General features: G+C 29.3%; 1 protein-coding gene across 3 annotated transcripts in view; it reads left to right on the top strand.

The window, feature by feature from the left end:
- Window positions 1–20,240, top strand: part of LOC135140462 (TBC1 domain family member 1-like) — a 114,235-nt gene that overhangs the window by 60,986 nt on the left and 33,009 nt on the right. The window contains exon 1 of one of the 3 annotated variants that reach the window (XM_064071018.1): window positions 6,422–6,660. The exons of 1 other annotated variant lie outside the window; for it this stretch is intronic. In XM_064071018.1, coding sequence (XP_063927088.1) covers window positions 6,658–6,660 — 3 coding nt within the window. In that variant the 5' untranslated portion in view covers window positions 6,422–6,657. Of the gene's footprint in view, window positions 1–6,421; window positions 6,661–18,056; window positions 18,186–20,240 lie in introns of those variants that run through there. One more of the 3 variants, XM_064071017.1, reaches the window with a different exon arrangement.

Genomic DNA, 20,240 nt, shown 5'->3' with positions numbered 1-20,240 from the left:
ATCTTTTGATTTTTCGACTTGTTTCGGTTTTTTGGTTTTAAATTTTTTTCCCGAATTTTGAGATCTCAATGTTTCGATTTTTCGATTATTCAGTTTTCCGATTTTTCAATAAGTATTTCGATTTTTAACTTTTAGGTTTTCAATTTCTCGTTTTTTCGAGTTTTTAAATTTCATACTTTCGACTTTTCCATTTGCCCATTTTACAATTTTTTTACCTGTTGATTTTTTAATTTTCTGATGTTGCAATTTTTCGTTTTTGGAATTTTCCGATTTTAGGTGTTCGGATTTCTCGATTTTTAAAATGTTTGTTTTTTCGATATATTAATTTCTGGATTGTCAATTTATCAATTTTTCGATTTCCCAAATGTTCAGTTTTGTGTTAATCAGTTTTAGATTTTTTAAAATTCAACTGTTTCGATTTTTTTGATTCTTAAGTTTTTTTTTTATTATCAAATTTTACGATTTTTAAAATTTTACGTTTTCAATTTTCCATTCTTCGATTTTACGATTTTTTGATACATATAATTGATTTCCCGATTTTTAATTTTTTTTAGATTTTTCGAATTATACGTTCCTCAACACCTCGGTTTTTTGATTTTCAAAATTTTTTAAATATTAGACTTTCTGTTATTTTAAAATCTGATTCTATTTGAAGGTGTTAATTTCTTTTCAATATATTGGAATGTTTCTTAAGGCCCTAAAGTGTATTATTGAGATTTTGCCATTTTCCTCAAAATTTTCTTGTCAAAAGTTCGAGTTTTTCTCTTGAGATTTTTCTTTGTTTCATATTTTCGGGTTTTTAAAACTGAACTTTTCGTCAAAATTGTAAACGTTTTCCTAACATAGTTTTTGTTTTTTTTTTTCATTTTGTTTTTTATTTTCTGTTTTCTCAAAATTTGTTCCTTCTTATGATATTAATTTTTTGTTCTTAATTCTCCCAAAATTCTCATCTTAAAAATCCAAATTTTTGCCTTCAGTTTTCCCCTTTTTAAAATTTTTCCGAAACCTGTTTTTTAAAGCTGATGGTCAATCAAAACGATATATTTTTTTAATGTTTATTTTTAATTTTTCAGGTTTTTTTAATTTTAAATGTTTTTTTCAAAATCTGCACGTTCCTTCTTAAGATTTCCATTTTGTTTCTAAAAGATTCGGATTTTTCAGTTTCTTGTCTGATCGTTTTTTAGTTAATTTTTTATGTTTGTTTTATTTTAAAGTCTGTTTTTATATCAATTTGTCAACTTTATGTCAATATTGAAACATTTTTGAATACCCGAAAGTGTATTTTTGGGATTTGTCAAAATTCAATTCTTCAATTTTTTTTAATTGATCTTTTTTGTAGTCAATTATTTTTTTGAGATATTTATTGTGGTCTAAATTTTGCTTTTATCTAAGACGTTTCTTTTTACGATATTGATTTTGTGTCGAAAAACTGATTTTTTTGTTTCTCGCAATGTCAAAATTTTATTTGTAAATTTTATGCAGTTTTTCCTAGTAGATAAAAATTTTTGTTTTTCTGTGTTTCTTTTTTTCAAATTTCCCCCCGTTTCTTTCATTGTTTCAAAAACATTTTTTTCGTTTGTTTTCCTAACTTTTCTTTTGGATTTTAAATATTTTTGCAAAATTTACTTCTTAAAATTCTTGTTAATTGATTTTTTTGCGACATTTATCTTCTTTTAATTTCTGCTTTTATTTAAGGCTTTAATTTTTTGTCAATACATATATTGATACATTTGGCAAAGCCCAAATGTCTATTTTCGAGATGTTGCCATTTTTCTCAAAATTTTCGTTTAAAGATTCCAGTTTTTGTCGCAAAGTTTTTTAATCGAAATCGTACAAGTTTTCCAAATATTCATTTATTTTCGCCAAATCTGGACGCTGATTTTGTGTTGAAAACTTGTTTTCCTTCTCACTTGTTAAAATTTTTATGCAGTTTTTCCTAGTAGATCAAAACGTTTGTTTTTGTGTTTTTTTAGATTTTCCCTTGTTCATTTTTTCAAAAACTGCACTTTTAACGGAAATTGTAAATTTGGTTTACTTTTCTGAAATTATTTTTTTAATGTTTCCAAAATTTAATTCTTAAAATTTTTTATGGCATTTTTCTTTGTTCTCAATTGTTTTTTGGGACATTTATATTATTTAACTTCTGCTTTCATTTCAAGCTGTTAAATTTTTTGTCAATATATTCGAATATTTGTTAAGGCCCTGAAGTGTATTTTTGAGATGTTGCCATTTTTCTCAAAATTCTCTTCTCTTCAGATTTTTTTTTGTTTTTTTTTTAGCTTTTTCCTTTCTTTTAATTTTCTCAAAAACTATGTTTCTAAGTTGCGCTTTTAATCGAAATCGTGAATAATTTCCTAAACTATTTTTCGTTAGATTTTCTGAAGATCTTTTTGGATTTTAAATGTTTTTTCAAAATTTTATTGTGTAAATTTTTGTTAATTGAATTAAGTTTTTTGTTCTCAATTATTTTTTAGACTTTCATGTTATTTTAAATTCTGGTTAAGATGTTAATTTCTTAGCAATATATTTGAATGTTTGTTAAGGCCCTAAAGTGTATTGTCAAGATTTTTCTCAAAATTTTCATATCAAAAATACAAGTTTTTCTCTTCAGAATTTTCCATTTTTGTTTCACATTTTCAAGTTTTTAAAGCTGAGGTTTTGGTAAAATTTTCTAATTTTTCTAATATAGTTTTACATTTTTTTTCTGGACGTTCGTTTTTACAATATTGACTTTTGTTGTTTCTGTTTTTCTAAGTAGATTAAAATTTTTCTTTTGTTTTTTTTACATTTAGCCTTTTCATTTTATTTTTTCAAAAACTGTGTTTTTAAGCTGCGCTTTAATCGAAATCGTGAATGATTTCTTCAGATATTTTTAATTTGCTTTTCCGAAATTTTTACTGGATTTTTACTGTTTTTTCAAAATTTAATTCTTAATTTTTTGTTAATTGAATAATTTTTGTTCTCAGCCATTTCTTGAAATGTTTATGTTTTTTTTAAATTCTGGTTTTATTTTATTTATTTTGGAATATTTGTTAAGGCCCCTTTTTTCTTTTTTTCAAAACTGTGTTTTTAAACCGCGTTCTCAATTGAAAGCGTGAACGGTTTCCTAACATATTTTTTGTTCTCTTTTTTCAATGTTTTTTTAGATTTAATTATATTTTCTGAAAATTTAAGTCTTACATTTTTTTTATTGAATTTTTTGTACTTAATAATTTTTTTGAGACTTGTGTTTTATTTTAGATTAATTTTTTTCAAAATTTTCGCATTAAAAATTCGAGCACCTACTTCTCTTGCGATTTTTCCCTTTTTTTTTCTTATTTTTTATATTTTAAGTTTTTCGATTTCTTGTTTTTTTTTATTTCTTAGTTTTTAAATTTTTCAATTTTTCAATTTTTACATTACACATTTTCGATTTTTCCATTTGTCGATTTTAGGATTTTTGGATGTTTCGATTTCGCGAATTTTTAAATTTTTTAGTATTTCAGTTTTTCGAATTTTCGATTCTTTATTTTTTCGATATTTTAAATTTTCGATTTTTCAATATTTAAAATTTTTAAATTTTAGATTTTTCACTTTTTTGATATTTCGATTCGATCTTTTGATTTTTCGACTTGTGGGTTTCAGATTTTTTGGTTTTTCAATTTTTGGTTTTAATCTTTTTCCCCGAATTTTGAGATTTCGATGTTTCGATTTTTGGATTATTCAGTTTTCCGATTTTTCAATAAGTATTTCGATTTTTAACTTTTAGGTTTTCAATTTCTCGTTTTTTCGAGTTTTTAAATTTCATATTTTCGACTTTTCCATTTGCCCATTTTACAATTTTTTTACTTGGTGATTTTTTAATTTTCTGATGTTGCAATTTTTCGTTTTTCGAATTTTCCGATTTTAGGTGTTAGGATTTCTAGATTTTTAAAATGTTTGATTTTTCGATATATTAATTTCTGGATTGTCAATTTTTCAATTTTTCGATTTCCCAAATGTTCAGTTTTGTGTTAATCAGTTTTCGATTTTTTAAAATTCAACTGTTTCAATTTTTTTGATTCTTAAGTTTTTTTTATTATCAAATTTACGATTTTTAAAATTTTACGTTTTCAATTTTTCCATTTTTCGATTTTACGATTTTTTGATACATGTTTCGATTTCCCGATTTTTAAATTCTTTTAGATTTTTCGAATTGTAGGTTCCTCAACACCTCGGATTTTTGATTTTCAAAATTTTTTAAATTTTAGACTTTCTGTTATTTTAACATCTCATTCTATTTGAAGGTGTTAATTTCTTTTCAATATATTTGAATGTTTCTTAAGGCCCTAAAGTGTATTATTGAGATTTTGCCATTTTTCTCAAAATTTTCTTGTCAAAAATTCGAGGTTTTCTCTTCAGATTTTTCTTTTTTTTTTTCATATTTTCGGGTTTTTAAAGCTGAACTTTTCGTGAAAATTGTAAACGTTTTCCTAACATAGTTTTTGTTTATTTTTTCGTTTTGTTTTTTATTTTCTGTTTTTTCAAAATCTGTTCCTTCTTATGATATTAATTTTTTGTTCTTAATTCTCTCAAAATTCTCAACTCAAAAACCCAAATTTTTGCCTTCAGTTTTTCCCCTTTTTAAATTTTTTCGAAATCTGTTTTTTAAGCTGATGGTTAATCAAAATCATATATTTTTTTAATGTTTTTTTTAATTTTTCAGGTTTTTTTAATTTTAAATGTTTTTTTCAAAATGTGGACGTTCTTTCTTAAGATTTTGATTTTGTTTCTAGAAGATTCGGATTTTTCAGTTTCTTGTTTCATAGTTTTTTATTTATTTTTTTATATTTGTTTTATTTTAAAGTATGTTTTTATATCAATTTGTCGACTTTATGTCAATATTGAAAATTTTTGAATACCCGAAAGTGTATTTTTGGGATTTGTCAAAAATATTTTTCAAATTTTTATATTTTTTTTAATTTTTTCTTTTCTAAAATTGCAAAAAATTAGTATTTTCGGTTTTCTTTATTTTCAAAATTTTGTGAGATTTAAACGTCTTCTCAAAATCTGAAAGAGCGATTTATTTTGTTTCTGAAATCATATGTTTTTCAGTTTTATTTAAAAAAATATTTCATTTAGAACATTTATTCACTCTGAAATGAATAACAAATCATAAACGTCGCCACAAAAAATTAACCTAAGTAAATTTCACGTAAATCATAGTCAATGTCAACGTATACGTAACGAGCTGTCGCTGCATGAGTAATATTCAGCAAGATTATTTCACCAAAACCGCAAATCCCATACAAAATAGTCTGACCCAAAACAACATTGCATTTTATTGTTGTAAAAAAACGAATTTACGACTACTAAATTAAAGTTCAAACGAATAAAATTATCACCATTAGCAACCTCATAAACCCACCATTAAAAACTAAACATTCCCAGCTACCGTGCAACCAAAGCAACCCATGGCCAGCCCCTTGACTCCCAACCTTGCCCCAATCCCCCAACCCCCAAAACTCCACTCCAGCCACCACTTCCTGCCCCCAAATTACCCACCGTGTTTACTCTCCACCAAGGTCTCGTCCGCACACTTTGATCTTCGACGTAATAACAACTTAAACCAAAAAATAACAATTCTTTGACAGCCGCGACCTTGAAAGCCCCAATTAAATTTTGACGCCGCACTCCTTGATCCACAATTCGTGAATTATTGAGCGATCAAAGCGGTGTCAAGGAAGATGACTTCATGGGAAGTGCGGCGCTATCGCGCGTCCGGCCGAGATACGGCCACCTGCCGGCCCAGATTCGGTGCAATTGATTTCGCTTGGACTCGCAATTGGAGCCGTGCGATGAATCACTGACGTCATTAGTTAATCAAAGCAATAAAACGCGGGTAATAGGGCACGACGTCACTGATAAAGTCAAATGGGGTTTTAATGAAGTTCGAAGATGATAATTGCCCTTCGACTTTGGTGGCTTGCGGACGTCAATGCGACGTCACGTTTATTGATTTGGTGGATGGGTGACAGGTGGGGAAAAATTGGTTAACAGGTGGAAGCGAATTGGTAGGGTACATAAACGAAGGACGCGGTAAATAGAGGAAGTGGTTTGAATTGTAATCTCACTAGTGATAAAAGGGCGGCTTTATTCGCTGCTAAACGACGAGAGATACCCGGGGCTTCGTTCCGACGACGACTAAACCGTGGAAAAAGACGCTCATTTTTTTTAAACCCGATTACTGCGATTCTGAGAATGAGAATTATCTCGTTATCACGGTTATGATAATTTAATCAGCGTCGGTTTGTAAGTGAAACTGTAAACTCGCTATCTGGATTATCTCGTCTATTATGTGTTGCTTTTTTATTATCTCCTTCTGGGAAATGGTTGCGTCAATAATGCAATTCTGCGCTATTATTTAGAAAACAGACTTGAATTAGCTATAAAATAGACGTCGTAATGCGGCGTTTTTTACGACGGTGCGTAAATTTATTTACCTGTCGTACGTGAGGTGTTTTTGTTTGTTTGTTTCACTTTCGTGGGTGTTTTGTCGTAATAGTTGCGTTATGTTTGTTGGAATAAGTTGGTCGATAAAAATATCCAGACTCCGCGCGGACTAAACATCGAGGACGGAAGAGGCCTTGACATCAAATTGTTTTCCTTTATTTTTACGAGTGGATTTTAAACGGAAATATGGCAAGTTTTCTAATAACAATCGGTTTTTTGCTAAGGTAGTAACTTTCACGTTGAAGTGTTGTTTCTGTTTTGTTTGCCGCAGGTGTTTGTCTATTACCATAAAGGTTCGACGGAGTTGCATAGTTTCGGAGATATGAGAAAATTGTCAACAGACGGATCGACGGAAATATGGGACGGTCATTTTCGTATTCTACATAGTATGAAGTGCCAAAAAATAGACTTTATATATTGATCTCTTTTTTTAAGGTTGAAATAATTTTCGAGGTCCCTTGTGTTTTATTACTGTTTTTTTTTTAATATTTTGAAAGAAAGTTATTTTCAGGGTCCACTCTGTTTCATTTTTTATAAAACATTTGGATGACTCCTGGTGTTATTTTTAAGAGTGTGAAAGAATAGTCGGTGTCTCTCCTGGTTTTAAGGATTCGAAGGAATTTTCGACGACTCTTGATTTATTTTTGAAAAAAGTTGATATCTTTTTTGAATGACAAGAATCTTATTTATTTTTTTATTTGGAAATATTTCGAGGACCATTGGGGTTTTTTAAGACGTTAAAAGCTTGAAGATTTCTTGTGTTTTTTATTTTTGAAGAATTTTAAAAAATCCGTAGAATTCCCTTTGTATTTTATTTTTGAAAAAATTTGAAACCATCTTCAGAACCCCTAATGTTCTTTTTAAGAGTTTGAAATAATGTACAATGTACAGTTTTATTTTTTGAAAATGTTTAAAAACCTAGGGAACCCAATTTCTTTTTTTTTAAGGAGTTTCAGTAATATCGAGGCCTTTTGTGTGTCATTATTAAATGAATTTGAAAATATCTGGAGGACCCTTGCTGAAGAATTTGAAAAATCTTCAAGGTCTCTTGTGTTTTATTTTTGAAAAAATTAAAAAAAAAGAAGAATCTTTGGAGTCCTTTGCATTTTATTTTTGATTTTTTTATTTGGAGAACTCCTGGTGTTTTTTTAAGAGTTTGAAAATCTGTTGTTTTTTTGTTGTTTTGTTTTGAGATTGTTTCTCAAATAATCTTGTTGCTCTTTGAAATTTATTTTTGAAAGAATTTGAAAACATTTCGAAACAATTTTCAAGGTCTCTTTTTTTTGAGGAAATTTGAAGAGATCTTTATTTTAAGAGAAGAATTTTTTGAGGTTTCCTGTGTTATATTTTTGAAAAATTTTGGAAATTCCAGGGTTTCTTTTTAGAGTTTGAATAATTTCGGAGCCCTTTGTATTTTATTACTAAAAGAATTTTAAAACATTTCGAGAACCCCTGGTGAAGTGTTTAAAATAATCTTCGAAGTCTCTTTTGTTGAAACAGATCTTTTTTGAGGTCATTTGTACTTTATTTTTAATTTTTTTTTCCAGAAACACCTGTTTTTCTTGTTTTTGAAAGATTTTGAAAATATTTATGAGATCCCTTGGTGTTTTTAAGGTTTAATTACCCTTCTAGGCTTCTTTTTTTTTGAAAAAGAACAATCTTTTTAAATGATGCCTAACCTCCTTGTGTTTCATTTTTGCAAGAATTTGAAAATACCTCGAGGACCCCTGGTGAAGAGTTTAAAAGAATCTTCTAGGTTTATTGTGTTTTATTAAAAAAAAAAAAAATTAAAAAGATCTTTATCTAAGAGAAACATCTTTGAGGTCCCCTTTTATTTAAAAAAAAATGGACGATTTTAATAATTCGAAAAATTCTTGGAGGTCTGTGTTTTATTTTTTAAAGAACTTGAAAACACCTCGAGGACCCTTGATGAAGAATCTTCGAAGTATATTGTTTTATTTTATTTTATTTTATTTTTTTATTTTAAAAGTAATATTTTTTGTAAGAGACGAACCTTTGAAGTCTCCTGTATTTTATTTTTGAAAAGTTTTTGAAAAATCTAACGCCATATGTTTTTGAAGAGTTTCAACAACCTCGCGGCCTTTTGTGTTTTTTTAGTAAAAGAATTTGAAAACATCTCCAGCAGCCCTCCTGAAATGTTTAAAGATTTTTTTTTAATTAGGGGAACTCCTCATGTTTTTTTGTTTTGAAAAATTTCGAATAGTCTTCCTCACTCTTTGGATTTTATATTTGATAGAATTTGAAAACATCTCGGAAACCCTTGTGTTTTTTAAGGGTTTAAAAGATTCTCCGAGGTCTCTTTTTTTGAAAAAGAAGAATCTTTGAAGCCCCATGTGTTTCATTTTTGAAAGAATTTGAAAACACGTCGAGGACTCTGTTGGACTTCATCTTGGAACTCTCTTAGAGTGTTTCAGTTTTGGAAAAATTGAAAGAGATCTTTTTTTAACAGAAGAGTCTTTGAGCTCCCCTTTGTTATATTTATTAATAGTTTTTGAAAATTTTCGAAAACTCCAGCTGTTTTTTTTTAACTTGAAAGAGATTTTTTTGGAGATCCTTGTGTTTCATTTTTGATTTTTTTTTTAATTTGAGGAACATCTGTTGTTTTTTTTTTTTGTTTTGAGAATGTTTCTCAAATAATCTTCTTGCTCTTTGAAATTTATTTTTGAAAGAATCTAAAAACATTTCGAAACAATCTTCAAGGTCTCTTGTGTGTTTTTTTTTTTGAGAAAATTTAAAGAGATCTTTATTTTCAGAGAAGATTTTTTTTAGGTTTTCTCTGTTATATTTTTGAAAAATTTTGGGAATTCCAGGTGTTGTTTTTTAAGAGTTTGAATAATTTCGGAACGCTTTGTATTTTATTATTAAAAGAATTTTAAAACATTTCGAGGACCCCTGGTGAAGCGTTTGAAAGAATCTTCGACGACTCTTGTGTTGAAATAGACCTTTTTTGAAGATCCGTGTGTTTTATTTTTTATTATTTTTTTAAATTTCAGGGACACCTATTTTGTTTTTTTTGTTTTGAGATCGTTTCTGAAAATATCAATCTTCTTGCTCTGAATTCTTTTTTTTTTGAAGAATTTCAAAACCACTCCAGGGCCCTTAGTGAAGAATTTGGAAGAATCTTCGAGGTCTCGTGTTTTATTATTGAAAAAATTTAAAGAGAGGAATCTTTGAAGTTCCCTCTGTTATATTTTTGAACAATTTTTGAAAAATTTTGGGAAGTCCAAGTGTGTTTTTTTAAGAGTTTGAATAATTTCGGGGCCCTTTGTATTTTATTATCAAAATAATTTTAAAACATTTCGAGGACCCCTGGTGAAGCGTTGGAAAGAATGTTCGAGCTCTCTTGTGTTGAAAGAGACCTTTTTTGAGCTCATTTGTGTTTTGTAAAACTTGAAAGATTTTTTTTTGAAAATCCTTGTATTTTATTTTTGATTTCAAATATTTTCTAGCTTTCTTGTGTTTTATTTTTGAAAAAATTTGAACACAACTCGAGGGCGCCTGGTGAATAGTTTGAAGGAATCTTCAAGGTCTCGTGTTTTATTTTCGAAAAAATTGAAAGAGATCTTTTTTAAAAGAAGAATCTTTGAGCTCCCCTTTTATTTTTGAAAAAATTGAGCGAGATCTTTTTTTTGTTTTGAAAGTGTTTCAATGTCCTTTATTTTTGATAGAATTTGAAAACATCGCGAGAACTGTGGTAGTTTTTTAATAGTTTCAAAGATTCTTGAGATTTCTTTTTTTTTTGAAATAGAAGAATCTTGGAAGTCCCTTGTGTTTTATTTTTGAAACAGTTTAAAACACCTCGAGGACCCTTGATGAAGAGTTTGAAAGAATCTTCGAGGTGTCTTGTGTTTTATTTTCGAAAATTTTTTGAAATATCTGGGGAATTCCATGTGTTTTTTTGACAGTTGCAATAATTTCGTGGTCCTTCGCATTTTGTTGTTGGAAGAATTTGAAAACATATCGAGGGAGCTCTCTTTTTTAAGTGAAAAGTCTTTTAGGTACCTTGTGTTACATTTTTGAACAATTTTTGAAATATCTCGAAAACTCCGGGTGTTTATTAAAAGAATTTTTTATTTTAATTTTAAAACATTTCGAAGACCCCTGGTGAAGAGTTTGAAAGAGTCTTCGAGATCACTTGTATTTTATTTTTGAAATTGAAAGATATATTTTCTTGGGGTCACTTGTGTTTTTTTTTATTGTTGTTTTTGTAATTTGGGGAAATCCTGTAGTGTTTTTTTTGTTTTTTGTGTATTTCAAATAATCTAATTGTTCTTTGTACTTTATTTTTGAAAGAATTTGAAAACATCTCCAGAATCCGTGGTGTTTTTTTAATAGTTTGAAATATTCTTGGAGGTCTCTTTTTCCTGACAGAAAAATCTTTGAAGTCCGTTGTGTTTTATTTTTGAAGAATTAGAAAACACCTCAAGGACGCTTGGTGAAGATTCTTCGAGGCTTTCTTGAGTTTTATTTTTGGAAAAATTTGAAATGATGTTTTTTTGAAGAATCTTTGAGGTCTCCTGTATTTTATTTTTGAAGAGTTTTTAAAAAATCTCAGAAATTCCATGTGTTTTTTTTAAGAATTTTAATAATCTCTTTTGTGTTTTATTATTAAATGAATTTGTAAACATCTCCAGGACCCCTCGTGAAGAGTTTAAAAGAAAGGACCTTTGCGTTTTATTTTTGTTTTCGAAGAATTTCGAATGATCTTGTTGCTCTTTGGATTTTATTTTTGGGAGAATCTGAAAACATCTCCAGAATCCGTGATATCCTTTTAATGGTTTGAAAGATTCTTAAAAGGTCTCTGTTTTTGAAAGAGAAGAATGTTTGAAGTCCGTTGTATTTTATTTTTGGAAAAATTTAAAGTGATGTTTTTTTTTTAAGAGAAGAATCTTTGAGGTCTCCTGCGTTTTATTTCTGGAGAGTTTTTGAAAAATTCTGTGTATTACATGTGTTTTTTTAAGAGTTGCAATAGTTTCATGGTTCTTTGTATTTTATTATTGAAAAAATTTGAAAACATCTAAAAGACCCTTTCTAGGTCTCTTCTGTTTTATTTTTGGAAAATTAAAAAAAATCGCAGGAACTCCATGTATTTTTTTTCAAGAGTTTCAATATTTTCGTGGTCCTTCGCATTTTATTATTGAAAGAATTTGAAAACATCTCAGGAATCCTTGTGTTCTTTAAGGGTTTGAAAGAGAAGAAGAACCTTTTCAAATACTCCCTAGCCGCCTTGGGTTTTATTTTTGAAAGAATTTGAAAACTTCTCGAGACCCCTTGGTGTTTTTTAAGGATTTGCAACATCCTTCGAAATCACTTTTTTTCAAATAATCTCTAAAAATATTTAAAGAAATCTTTTTTTAAGAAGAATATTTGATCCCACTTTATTTTTGAAAAAATTGAATGAAATCTTTTTGGGATCTTTTTTTTTTCTTGTTTTGAAAGTGTTTCAAATAACTTAGTTGCCTTTATACTTTACTTTTGAAAGATACTTGAGGTCTCTTTTTTTTAAATAGAAGTCTCTTTTCTTTTATTATTCTGAGGGCGTTTCTCAGATAATCTCGTTGTTCTTTTTAATTTATTTTTGAAAGAATTTGAAAACATCTAGAGGTCCCTTGGTGTTTTTTAAGTGTTTGAAACATCCTTCGAGGTCTCTTTTTTTTTCAAAAAGAAGAATCTTTTCAAATAATCCCTAGCCGCCTTGGGTTTTATTTTTGAAAAAATTTGAAAAGACCTCGAGGACCCATGGTGAAGAATTTGAAAGAATCTTCGCGGTCTCTTATGTTAAAAGAGATCTTTTTTAAAGTCACTTGGTGTTTTTTTTTCTTTGAAAACTTGAAAGATTATTATTGGAGATCCCTGTGTTTTATTTTTGTTGTTTTTTTTTATTATTTTATTTTGAGAGCGTTTCTCAAATAATCCCCTAACTATTTTTAATTTATTTTAGAAAGAAGTTGAATCCCTTGGTGTTTTTTAGGGATTTGAAACATCCTTCGAGGTCTCTTTTTTGAAATAGAAGAATCTTTTCAAATCATCTCTAAAAAAAAAATTAGAGAAATCCTTTTTTTAAGAAGAATTTTTGATCCCATTTTATTTTTGTAAAAATTGATTGAGATCTTTTTTTGAGGTCTTTTTTCTTCGTGTTTTAAAAGTATCTCAACTAACCTAGTTGCCTTTATACTGTATTTTGGAAGAAGTTTAAAAGAATCCTCGAGGTATCTTATGTTGAAAAGAGATATTTTTAAAATCACTTTTTTTTTTGAAAACTTGAAAGAGATATTTATTGGAGATGCTTATGTTTTATTTTTGATTATTTTAGTTTGAGGAACACCTGTTTTGTTTTTTTTTTTTTTATTACTTTGAGAACGTTTCTCAAATAATCTCGTTGCTCTTTTTAATTTATTTTTGAAAGAATTTGAAAAACATTTCTAGAACCCTTGTTATTTTTTAAGGATTTGAAAGATCAGTCGAGAGCTTTTTTTTTTAAAAAAAAAGAAGAATCTTTTCAAATAATCTATAGCCTCCTTCTGTTTTATTTTTGAAAGAATTTGAATATTTTTTTTAAGAAGAACCTTTGAGGCTCCCTTTTATTTTTGAAAAAATTGAATTGTGGTCACTTATGTTTTATTTTTGTTTTTTTTTCTTAATTTGGGGAAATCCTGTTTTGCTTTTTTTTAAGCGTTTCAAATAACCTAGTTGCTCTTTGTATTTTATTTTTGAAAAAAAATATTTCTAAAATCCGCTGCTCTTTTTAATTTGTTTTTGAAATAATTTAAAAACTCTTGGTGTTTTTTAAAAGTTTGAAATATCCTTCGAAATCATTTTTTTTAAAGAAGAATCTTTTCATAGTCTCTAGCTTCCTTGCAATTTATTTTTTAAAGCATTTGAAAACGCCCCGAGGACACCTGGTGAAGAGTTTGAAATAATCTTCGAGATCTCGTCTGTTTTATTTTTGAAAAAATTGAAAGACTCCGTTTTTAAAAGAAGGATCTTTGATCCCATTTTATTTTTGAAAAAGTTGATTGAGATCTTTTTTTGAGGTCGTTTTTTTTTCGTGTTTTGAGAGTCTCAAATAACCCAGTTGCCTTTATACTTTATTTTTGAAGAAGTTTAAAAGAATCCTCGAGGTATTTTATGTTGAAAGAGATCTTTTTAAGGTCACTTGTTTTTTTCTTTTATTTTTGAAAACTTGAAAACGATATTTATTGGAGATCCTTGTGTTTTATTTTTTATTATTATTTTGAGAACGTTTTTCAAATAATCTCGTTGCTCTTTTTAATTTATTTTTGAAAGAATTTGAAAACATCTCTAGAACCTTTGTTATTTTTAAGGGTTTCAAAGATCCTTCCAGGGCTCTTTTTTTTTGAAAAAGAAGAATCTTTTCAAATAATCTCAAGGCTCCTTGAGTTTTATTTTGAAAGAATTTGGAATATTTCTTTTTAAGAAGAATCTTTGAGGCACCCTTTTATTTTTGAAAAAATTGAACGAGATTTTTTTTGTGGTCACTTATATTTTATTTTTGTTTTTTTCTTAATTTGGGGAAATCCTGTTTTGCTTTTTTTTAAGCGTTTCAAATAATCTAGTTGCTCTTTGTACCTTATTTTTGAAAAAAAATTGAAATTGTTTCTAAAATCCGTTGCTCTTTTTAATTTGTTTTTGAAATAATTTAAAAACCCTTGATGTTTTTTAAGGGTTTGAAATATCCTTCGAAATCACTTTTTTTTTTAAAAAAGAATCTTATCAAATAGTCTCTAGCTTCCTTGGAATTTATTTTCTAAAGAATTTGAAAACGTCTTGAAACAGTGAACAGCTTTTTAAAAGAAGCATCTTTGATCCCATTTTATTTTTGAAAAAATTGATTGAGATCTTTTTTTGAGGTCGTTTTTTTTCGTGTTTTGAGAGTGTCTCAAATAACCCAGTTGCCTTTATACTTTATTTTTGAAGAAGTTTAAAAGAATCCTCGAGGTATTTTATGTTGAAAGAGATCTTTTTAAGGTCACTTGTTTTTTTCTTTTATTTTTAAAAACTTGAAAACGATATTTATTGGAGATCCTTGTGTTTTATTTTTGATTATTTTAGTTTGAGGAACACCTGTTTTGTTTTTTATTATTATTTTGAGAACGTTTTTCAAATAATCTCGTTGCTCTTTTTAATTTATTTTTGAAAGAATTTGAAAACATCTCTAGAACCCTTGTTATTTTTAAGGGTTTCAAAGATCCTTCGAGGGCTTTTTTTTCAAATAATCTCTAGCCTCCTTGTGTTTTATTTTGAAAGAATTTGGAATATTTTTTTTAAGAAGAATCTTTGAGGCCCTCTTATTTTTGAAAAAATTGAACGAGGTTTTTTTTGTGGTCACTTATGTTTTATTTTTGTTTTTTTCTTAATTTGGGGAAATCCTGTTTTGCTTTTTTTTAAGCGTTTCAAATAATCTAGTTGCTCTTTGTACTTTATTTTTGAAAAAAAATTGAAATTGTTTCTAAAATCCGTTGCTCTTTTTAATTTGTTTTTGAAATAATTTAAAAACCCTTGATGTTTTTTAAGGGTTTGAAATATCCTTCGAAATCACTTCTTTTTTAAAGAAGAATCTTATCAAATAGTCTCTAGCTTCCTTGGAATTTATTTTCTAAAGAATTTGAAAACGTCTTGAGGACACATGGTGAAGAGTTTTTTTAAAAGAAGCATCTTTGATCCCATTTTATTTTTGAAAAAACTGATTGAGATCTTTTTTTGAGATCGTTTTTTTTCGTGTTTTGAAAGTGTCTCAAATAACCCAGTTGCCTTTATACTTTATTTTTGAAGAAGTTTAAAATAATCCTCGAGGTATTTTATGTTGAAAGAGATCTTTTTAAGGTCACTTGTTTTTTTCTTTTTTTTTTGAAAACTTGAAAACGATATTTATTGGAGATCCTTGTGTTTTATTTTTGATTATTTTAGTTTGAGGAACACCTGTTTTATTTTTTATTATTATTTTGAGAACGTTTTTCAAATAATCTCGTTGCTCTTTTTAATTTATTTTTGAAAGAATTTGAAAACATCTCTAGAACCCTTGTTATTTTTAAGGGTTTCAAAGATCCTTCGAGGGCTTTTTTTTCAAATAATCTCTAGCCTCCTTGTGTTTTATTTTGAAAGAATTTGGAATATTTTTTTTTAAGAAGAATCTTTGAGGCCCTCTTATTTTTGAAAAAATTGAACGAGATTTTTTTTGTGGTCACTTATGTTTTATTTTTGTTTTTTTTCTTAATTTGGGGAAATCCTGTTTTTTTTAAGCGTTTCAAATAATCTAGTTGCTCTTTGTACCTTATTTTTGAAAAAAAATTGAAGTTGTTTCTAAAATCCGTTGCTCTTTTTAATTTGTTTTTGAAATAATTTAAAAACCCTTGATGTTTTTTAAGGGTTTGAAATATCCTTCGAAATCACTTTTTTTTTAAAAGAAGAATCTTATCAAATAGTCTCTACTTCCTTGGAATTTATTTTCTAAAGAATTTGAAAACGTCTTGAGGACACATGGTGAACAGTTTTTTTAAAAGAAGCATCTTTGATCCCATTTTATTTTTGAAAAAATTGATTGAGATCTTTTTTTGAGGTCGTTTATTTTCGTGTTTTGAAAGTGTCTCAAATAACCCAGTTGCCTTTATACTTTATTTTTGAAGAAGTTTAAAAGAATCCTCGAGGTATTTTATGTTGAAAGAGATCTTTCAAGGACACTTGTTTTTTTTCTTTTCTTTTTTTTTTTTTTTGAAAACTTGAAAACGATATTTATTGGAGATCCTTGTGTTTTATTTTTGATTATTTTAGTTTGAGGAACACCTGTTTTATTTTTTATTATTATTTTGAGAACGTTTTTCAAATAATCTCGTTGCTCTTTTTAATTTATTTTTGAAAGAATTTGAAAACATGTCTAGAACCCTTGTTATTTTTAAGGGTTTCAAAGATCCTTCGAGGGCTCTTTTTTTTGAAAAAGAAGAATCTTTTCAAATCTCTAGCCTCCTTGTGTTTTATTTTTGAAAGAATTTGAATATATTTTTTTAAAGAAGAATCTTTGAGGCTCCCTTTTATTTTTGAAAAAATTGAACGAGATCGAACTTATGTTTTATTTTTGTTTTTTTCTTAATTTGGGGAAATCCTGTTTTGCTTTTTTTTAAGTGTTTCAAATAACCTACTTATTCTTTGTATTTTATTTTTGAAAAAAAAAATGAAATTATTTCTAAAATCCGTGTTGTTTTTTTTTTAATAGTTTGAACGATTCTTGGAGATCTCTCTTTTATAAATAAAAGGCTCTTGGGTTTTATTTTTGGTTGTTTTTTTTTTTAATTGATGAACACCTGTTTTTTTTATTTTGAGAGCGTTTCTCAAACAATCTCGTTGATGTTCTGTTTTATTTTTGAAAAAATTTAAAGAGTCCTTTTTAAAAAGAAGAATCTTTGAGGTCCCCTTTTATTTTTGAAAAAATTGAACAATATCTTTGCTTTGTGTTTCTTTTTTTTTGTGAACAGTTTGAATGAATCTTGGAGGTGCCTTGTGGTTTATTTTTGGAAAAATATGAAGCGATGTTTTTTTTGAAAAAGAATTTTTGTTTTGTGGTCTCCTGTGTTATATTTTTGAAATGTTTTTGAAAAATCAGAAATTTCATGTGTTTTTTTAAGAGTTGCAAAAATTTTGAGATCCTTCGCATTTTATAATCGAAAAAATTTAAAGGTCAAAGGTCTCTTCCATTTTATTTTTGTAAAATTTTCAAAAAATCTCAGGAACTGCATGCGTTTTTTGTTAATAGTTTCAAAATCTCGGGCCTTTTTTTGTTTTGTTTTGAAAATAATTTTGTAAGAGTTTGAAAGCTTCAAGGTCTGTTGTGTTTTGTTGTTGACAAAATTTAAATAAACCTCAAGGACCTCTGTGTTTTGTTGTCGAAACTGCGAAAATAAGAGTCAAAGTGCATCTGAAGGTTCAACGCAATTCCGTAATTTCGGAGATATAATTAAATCGCAAACAAACAAACCAATGGAAATTTTACGCAGTATCAAGCGTTGAAAAACAGAAATTAGACGTTAAAGATTGACAAAATAAAGTCCTTCCGGAAGAAAAAGGAGGAACTCACAACCGTAAACCAAACTTCAAGATTTTGGAACAAAGCCAAAAGATTTAAAAACATGTTATTTAAAAAAAGTTTAAAATCTTGACGAAAACGAATTTTACCTGAAGTTGCATTTCAAAATGAAAAATAAAACAGACAGACAGACAGACGGACGGAAATCCGTCGAAAAAATGACTCATTAAAACACGCATTCCACCTTATCCCGAAACTGGGACACTTCGAAACCGTTCCACTCTGCCAGGAAATTTCTGTAGAAACTGATCTGACACAATTTCCGAAAATAAAAACATCCACAAATCAGCAAACCGACACGCCGTCGTCAGGTGCTGAGCAACCACACTAAAAACCCGACCTAAACCTGCGCCCTCGCACCCCCGCTCCCCGTGCACCACCCGCCCGAGTGATCGTTTAAATTTGGACGCCGCTGCGTCACCGCCTCAGCTTCCTTCATGTTTGGGATTTTCAGTAGAGTGCACGCGCCCGCGGACGCAGCACCCATGCCACGCCGAGAGTCCCAGTTTTCGCGATGATCACAGTGCCGAACTACGGTTACATTCCCGTCAGCGGGGTCTCCTCGCACAGCGACGCCTCCTACATCGAGAGGAAGACCGTAAGTCCCGGCCTGGGGTCAAAGTTGAGTCGGCCGTTCAGCGCCCGAGCTATTTTCGGCGCTGTGCAAACACAAACAGCCGCTTGTTGACGAAGAGAAGAGGGATTGAGTTGCAGGTGTTATCTTGACGAGGAACACGTGCGATTGTGCTGATAAGGGGAATTGTGATAAAATTCCGCTGTTTGCGCGGCGGCGCGTGGCGTTTTTTTTTTGTTTGTTTGGTTTTTGTTCGATGCGCATTTTGAAAATTTTCGGCGACGGTTTTGTTTGTGGGGGCGGTGGGATAATTGGGGTTAATTAGAAGAGGTGAATGGAGAGAAAGTAGCGTGATTAGGGAGAATTGTGAGGTTAATAATAAATTTCGCCTGATATATATATACAGGGTGACCTAACTTTTAATCAACATTGTCATTTAGAAGATTTACTAGTAGACAAAGGATCGCAGTTGCATTGGCGATATTCTCGAAGTGTGCGTCAAAATTAACACCTGACCTTTGAAACTAAGAGTTGGCAGCCATAATTTAGGTATCCTGGCGTTTATTGCGAAAATTGTGACAGCGATTTCGTAAATTTTGTGAATAATTTATTGTTTTGATATTTTTTTTGGTGGCCAACGACGTCGGAGTGTCTTGCTGGATGTTGAGTAATAATTGTTAGTTGATGAGCTGGATCATTATTTGTTTATTAGGATGGCAATTTGGGTCGTTAAGGGAACATTAACCCAGAGATTAATTATTATTAAGTGTGTGGTGAATCACTCAGGTCGTTGTGTTAAAATTTTGTGCTTTTTTTAACCTGGACGTCTAGACTTTGGGAAAAAATTACCAAATACCAGAGGTCTTCGAGATTTTTTTTCTTTGAAACTACTAAAACAAAAGCCAGCGTCCGCGAGATGTTTAAAAAAATTAATAAAACAATTAACCGTGAAGATTTTACAGGACTTTCAAAATTGTTTCAAATTTAAAAAAATGGGACGTCCAGAATCTTCTTCAAAAATAACACAGACGGGACCCCAAAGGGTCTCTTAAATCTTGCATTTTTTTTCAATAATGAAACAATAATTTTTTTTTAATAATTAGGTATAACAATAAAACTCAAAGGACCCCGAAATTGTTTAAGACTCTTTAAAAAAATTGGTCAACAGAACTTCCCTCTCACCTAAGGTAGGGCGAAATATATCCAGCATTTTTGAGTTGAATTTTTATATACACCTTTAAATTTCACAGTTTTTACAAGATTAATAGGGGTAAAATCAGTTTTACCTTAACAAATACTAGCCCCGCCCACCCACCCCCTATTTTTCCAGAGGATGTCATTTGCCAAAATCAGTCTTATCTTACCAAATACTGGCCCCGCCCACCCGCCCCTATTTTCTCAGAGGATATGTCATTTGCCAAAATCAGTCTTACCTTACCAAGTACTAGCCCCGCCCACCCGACTCCTATTTTAATTATATCATACTTGCTATGCTTTTTGCTATTTTCTCAGAGGATATCTCATTTGCCGAAATACGACTTATGTTAACAAGTACTAGCCCCACCCACCCGCCCCCTATTTTCTCAGAGAATATGTCATTTGCCAAAATCAGTCTTATCTTACCAAGTACTAGCTCCGCCCACCCGCCCCCTATTTTCTCAGAGGATATATCATTTGCCAAAATCAGTCTTACCGTACCAAGTACTAGCCCCGTTTACCCGCCCCCTATTTGTTAAGATAAAACTGATTTTACCCCTATTAATCCTGTAAAAACTGTGAAATTTAAAGGTGTTAATAAAAATTCAACTCAAAAATGCCGGATATATTTCGCCATACCTTAGGTGAGAGGGAAGTTCTGTCGACCAATTTTTTTTTTTTAAGTTTTAAACAATTTCGGCGTCCTTTGAGTTTTATTCTTGAATAAATTTAAAGAGATCTTTTATTTTGCATGAGAAGAATCTTTGAGGTTCCTTGTGTTTTATTGTTATATCTAATTATTTAACAAAAAATTATTATTTCATTATAGAAAAAAATGAAAAAATTTTTTAAATAGCGTTTGAGGTCCCGTCTGTGTTATTT

Source organism: Zophobas morio, unplaced genomic scaffold, assembly GCF_036711695.1.
Source record: "Zophobas morio isolate AGI-343-1 ecotype UQ-CSIRO unplaced genomic scaffold, CSIRO_AGI_Zmor_V1 ptg000040l, whole genome shotgun sequence".
In the NCBI taxonomy this organism is placed as follows: domain Eukaryota; kingdom Metazoa; phylum Arthropoda; class Insecta; order Coleoptera; family Tenebrionidae; genus Zophobas; species Zophobas morio.
Note: the sequence above shows the minus strand (reverse complement) of the source record. Positions and strands in the feature narration are given on the sequence as shown.